Source organism: Montipora capricornis, chromosome 7, assembly GCF_036669925.1.
Source record: "Montipora capricornis isolate CH-2021 chromosome 7, ASM3666992v2, whole genome shotgun sequence".
NCBI lineage: Eukaryota > Metazoa > Cnidaria > Anthozoa > Scleractinia > Acroporidae > Montipora > Montipora capricornis.
The window spans coordinates 32,742,044-32,747,506 of NC_090889.1; the positions used below are offsets into that span (position 1 = coordinate 32,742,044).

The following is a 5,463-nucleotide window of genomic DNA, read 5'->3' on the forward strand; positions in this document are numbered from 1 at the left end:
GCAAGTTAAAAAACTCGTTCCAGATTCCCCGCGTCTGAGCATTTGAACAAAATGGCGGAGGCCGTGGTTGATTTTGATGCTTTGCGCCACTAGTGAAAACCAGGCTTAAGTCTCAAGTTTATATTCGCTTTGACGAAGGGTAAAGCTCGAACGACGCAGCGCCAAAGTTTCTCAGTTTAGAAACAGTACAGGTAATTCTTAAGGGGGCTATGTCACGCAATTGATGCAAGTTTATGACACCCAAAATGCCCCAAAAGCAGAATGAAATATCGCAATAACCACTTAAAACTGTTGAACATAAAAAAATACAGCAGAAGGAAAGAGAAGCATGGATGGGCACAACTGGACAAGATTGAAACGGATTGCATTTGGGTAATCTTGAAAAAAGTCGGCCCGACGTTTTTCAAGTTTATGGCAAATCGCCTGGACAAAGGTCGTTTTTGCACAGAATCATCTTGTTAGTGATGTAACCATAAATTTATCATTAAAGGGAATTCCATGTTACCATTTTCAAGTTTTAAACGCGTGATTAACTCAAGATTTCCTCGAAAGACCAAATAACGTGACAAAGCCCCTTTAAGTTTATATGGCCGAGCAAAAGAGCGCTTCTAAATGGGAAGACTGCGAATCAACTTAAAGACCCATTTTCACCTTAAACGCAACGCGATCGTTTGTTGTCTTGAATCTCGAATAGCTTATTCCGATCGGCCAACTAGCTTTGTCGCGCCAGTTCGTGCTGTTGAAAACATTGAACAAACATCGATATTAGCCTGATATCGCCGAGTGGTTTACCGTGTGATTTTAACAAGTGAAACCGTTAAAATTACCCTTTTATCTTTATGGAGTCGACTTATTAGACATTGGAGAATCACCAAAGCGGGATTCTTACGGTTCGGCTATTCAGCAAGAAGAATAGAACAATTCTGAAGCTAACGAGCTAGGTGACATTGTTTCAGTGCTGAAATGCTTGTCTTACTATAACCTTACTTTTCCTTTGTCAGTTTCGATTTGTTAGGATACCTGGGAAGCAGAGGTAAAATGCTCTTTTAAACTTGTGCTTAAAAGAGGTTGCCGTCTTGGTGGAGTGGCAAGCAACTTCAAATAGAAATATTTTAAACAAATACAGATAAAAATACTACGATAAAATTATGCAATGATAATTGAAATCAGGATCTGAAAGATTTATCGACAGAGAACTTTAAAAGAAGATTGCGAAAGGCTTTCTTGGATTTTTCGAAGTTTTGTAATTTCGTGATACACGAAATCATGCGGGGCGCGCGATGCATTCAGGGTGAAAATGGGCCAATTAAAGCATATCAAGTCAAACGTTGGTTTTAAAGGAGCTGGGTAAGCTGGATTACCCGGAGAAAAACCTAAGAAGGAACACAAACAACTCATATGAAGTTGAGTCTAAGAATCGAGCCCGGGCAACACTGGTGGTAGGTCAGTATTCCAAACATTGCGCAAACATTGCTCCTATTATCACCACCTATACTGTTCCAAATCGAGTGATTTGCGTTATAAAAAAACTTACCTTTTGTAGCGTACTTAGAGTCGTTAAGAACTCCTGACTGTCGGGTTTTATGTCCGGCTGATAATTCCAAAATGAACCCGCACCAACAGTGGCTTTGGGCCAAATCTGAAAGTTCATGACCGTCTGAGCAGAAGGGCATCAAACAATGGTTCACAATTTTAGACTTACCCCCAAATGACCTTTTTATCGAAGACAAGAGGAGTATAGCCCGAAACCGAAAGTGACGTTACTTCTCGTCTTTGCTTTTGATTGGCGGGCAGATAACGCATGTTCGCGACACGAAGTCAAATAAAACATCGCTTCCCCTAACACTGAAGATCAATTAATGAACTACAAGAGTTTGGGTTTTTGTCGTGTTCAACTGATAATTTTTACTTGAGGAGTAACGTAAGACGAACAGCTACTGCGCTAGTCAATAGCAAGGCCTCCATTCTCAATGACGTGACTTTCTCGTTATGTGGGGCAATTTCGTACGTCAAAACGTCGCTTTTGTTCCCCGTCTCCGGAGCAATACAGTACTTCAAAAATCACAAATGCATGTAATTTTGATCAAAATTTATATATTTGAACTTTGACAAAAATAAAATCAACAATATATTAAGTGCTTGTATGGCCTGAATTTCTCGACGTACGAGTAACTCTGAAGTCGTCAAGGAAAAAAGTAAGTGGGTATATACTTTGGGATTTAAGGGCATAGTTAATGCATGGAGATGGTTATAAGACTGGACAAGTTCCTTTGTTTCATTTTTTTGTCCGTATTTTTGGCCTTGACCCTGCACAAAACACACCTTTTTTCGAGAAGATAACCAATCAAATCCTTCGATTAAATTATGCGCAACTAATTTGCGAACCCGTGCAAAGCAAAAACAAAAGATTGTGCAGGGTCACGGTCAATTCAACATCGATTGCAACAACATTGTTTTCGCTTTTGAAAGTTCTAAGGTTTCATAACCAGTCCCTCGATTAACTATGTTAAGGGTAATAACGTTGTAATCTTCATTCGATTTCGCTTGTGACTCCGAGGTGAATCTTGTAAAATTGTACTAAAAGTTGACGTTGACACTTGAAATGTCGACGACGCGGGCGTCACAACAAATCAAAGAAAAATGCAATTAATTCCTCGAAACACCAATTCTCTTCTTTTGTCAAACTGCCTATAGATGGTTTTCATCTGACGTCACAGCAGCCACGTTGGTGCACAGAACAACAGAGACAAAAGTCTTTGGGGAATTTGACTCTATTATAACGTAAAACATGAGCGATAATTTGCTATTGATTTGTGCACCAACATGGCTGTCTCATCACGTGATTGAAAACCATCCATTGCAACATCATGTGTGTTGGATCGCAACACTTTGACCAATCAAATTTAAGGATTTGGGTTCCGGGACGTTTTGGAAAAAAAGATACAAAGAAATACTTACAATACCACTGGCTGACTCAGTAAACTGTGAATCGCTTTCAGGTCCGTACATCCACCAAGCCTGTGGCTTGCCACGCTCGTATAAAAGGCACTGGTCCACAAAACAGTATGCATCAGTCCAAAGCGCCATTTCTCCACCAAGGAGTTGGGCCGACTCGTGCGGATTTAACTGGGAAAAACATTGATGAGATAAGAAGATATGGAATGGGATGAGATGAGATGGAATGGGATGAGATGAGATGAGATGGAATGGGATGGGATGGAATGGGATGAGATGGAATGGGACGGATTGGAATGAGATGGAATGGGATGGAATGGGATGAGATGGATTGGGATGGAATGGGAAGAGATGGGATGGAATGGGATGGGATGAAATGGGATGAGATGGAATGAGATAGAATGGGATGAGATAGAATGGGATGGAATGGGATGAGATGGATTGGGATGGAATGGGAAGAGATAGGATGGAATGGGATGGGATGAAATGGGATGAAACGGGATGAGATGGAATGAGATAGAATGGGATGAGATGGAATGGGATGGATTAGAAGAGATGGAATGGGATGATATGAGAAGGAATGGGATGAGATGGACTGAGATAGAATGGGATGGGATGGAATGGGATGGAAAGGGATGAGATGCATTGGGATGGAATGGGATGAGATGGAATGGGATGGGATAGGATGAGATGGGAAGGAATGGGATGAAATGGGATGAGATGGAATGAGATGAGTTGGGATGGGATGGAATGGGATGAGATGGAATGGGATGGATTGGAATGAGATGGAATGGGATGGAATGGGATGGAATGGGATGAGATGGAATGGGATGGGATGAGATGGAATGGGATGGATTGGAATGAGATGGAATGGGATGGAATGGGATGGAATGGGATGAGATGGAATGGGATGGGATGAGATGGATTGGAATGGAATGGGATGAGATGGAATGGGATGGAATGGGATGAGATGGAATGGGATGGAATGGGATGAGATAGAATGGGAAATATGGAAATTATTCAAAAATGCAAGCTATTCATGGCTTCGACTCCAGTGATGAGGGCACATGTTCATCTTCAGCAAAAAAGGAAGAAATATCTGGGAGAAGGATATTGGGGGTTTTCATCTGACGTCACAGCAGCCATGTTTGTGTACAGAACAATTGAGAAAAAGTCTCTTGAGAATTTGATTCTATTATAACGCAAAACATGAGCCATAATTTGCTATTGTTTTGTACACAAACATGGCCGTCTCATCACGTGATGGAAAACCATCTATAAATAAATCTAAACGGGAAAGGGTTGACGCCTAGGCCACGTATGGGAGATAAAGCTCCTGTCATGTATTTCAATTTCCGCAGTTCAAATATAAGATCATTTCATATGTTCTATATCATTGAAAATGAAGTAATGTTGGCATAAGGATGATGTTCGGTCCCCAAAGGATTCGTTAGGGGCACCAACATGGCGACGATGACGTCAAGTGCCAAAACGTGACATTACAGAGCAAAGAGGTTAAAGCCGTCGTGTTTTTTTTTAAGTGAAACACTCGAAAACGCTTGCCCAGTTCAATTCCCTGAACATGAGTTCGGGGTAGAAACATGGCTGCAGCTTCTTCGTTGAGGGACACCAAGATGGCAGACTGACGTCACGTGAATCAAGGACACGAAAAAATTCCCTTAACAATTTCATCATTGGCATAGACACATGATTAGAATATGGATCAGGTAAGAAATCACTATTTGTCATAAAGTGTCCCACCTGACTTTGTCGGATCCGTTCTAGTTACAACATACAGGGAGCTTAATTTAATAAGTGATGTTTTTAAGATGTGGACGGCAAGCGGAAGTGAGCTGTTTTCCCTTTTAACATGTCTTCACACAACCATATTTACATTCCTAAGTATCTTTTCTCCATTAGAGGCTATTAGGTTAAAAATCTGGGAGTGACTGCTGTCCTGGCATGCGAAATGTTCACTTCCGGTTGCCGGCCACGTCTCAAAAACCTCTGAGCTTAAAGGTCCCCAAAAATACTTACTCCAGATGAAATATCCGTCCAAAGAGCACTGATACTCAGAGAACCAGAAAGGTACAAGTGGTTCTCCATTGAGTTTATCCTGAAAGAGAAAAGGAAATTTGAGAATGCAATTTTAACAGTCTATGAAATGGCGAAATTCACGCCAATAAGTGAATGAAATGGTGAATTTTATTATTAATTTCCCGGGCATTCTCAAAGAAGAAATAGGGAGTAATCACAACTAGAGTAGAACATATGTCCTTCGGAGAGCATCTGTATGCTCGTGAACGCCAAAAAAAAGTGTGTCAAAAGTGTATTGTTATCGTCATTCGTCATGGCGATGATGACGCTAGCGATGAAAAAGATGCTGTATGCAGCGTGCAAACTCCCTCAAATGCAAGAGTTCAACTTCAACTCAACTTCAACTCAACTTCAACTCAACTTACACTTTGAATCCTTTATCAATAAGAGATTTCAGCACTGTTCCGGTCC

General features: G+C 41.0%; 1 protein-coding gene across 1 annotated transcript in view; it reads right to left on the reverse strand.

Moving 5' to 3' along the window:
- The window catches only part of LOC138057004 (uncharacterized), a 7,525-nt gene extending 2,460 nt beyond the window's left edge, over positions 1-5,065 (reverse strand). Inside the window, exons 1-3 of the mRNA XM_068903013.1 lie at positions 4,993-5,065; positions 2,959-3,126; positions 1,535-1,639 (exon numbers count right to left, since the gene is read on the reverse strand). Coding sequence (XP_068759114.1) covers positions 1,535-1,639; positions 2,959-3,126; positions 4,993-5,061 — 342 coding nt within the window. The 5' untranslated portion in view covers positions 5,062-5,065. The remainder of the gene's footprint in view (positions 1-1,534; positions 1,640-2,958; positions 3,127-4,992) is intronic.
- Between the last annotated feature and the right edge of the window lie 398 nt (positions 5,066-5,463).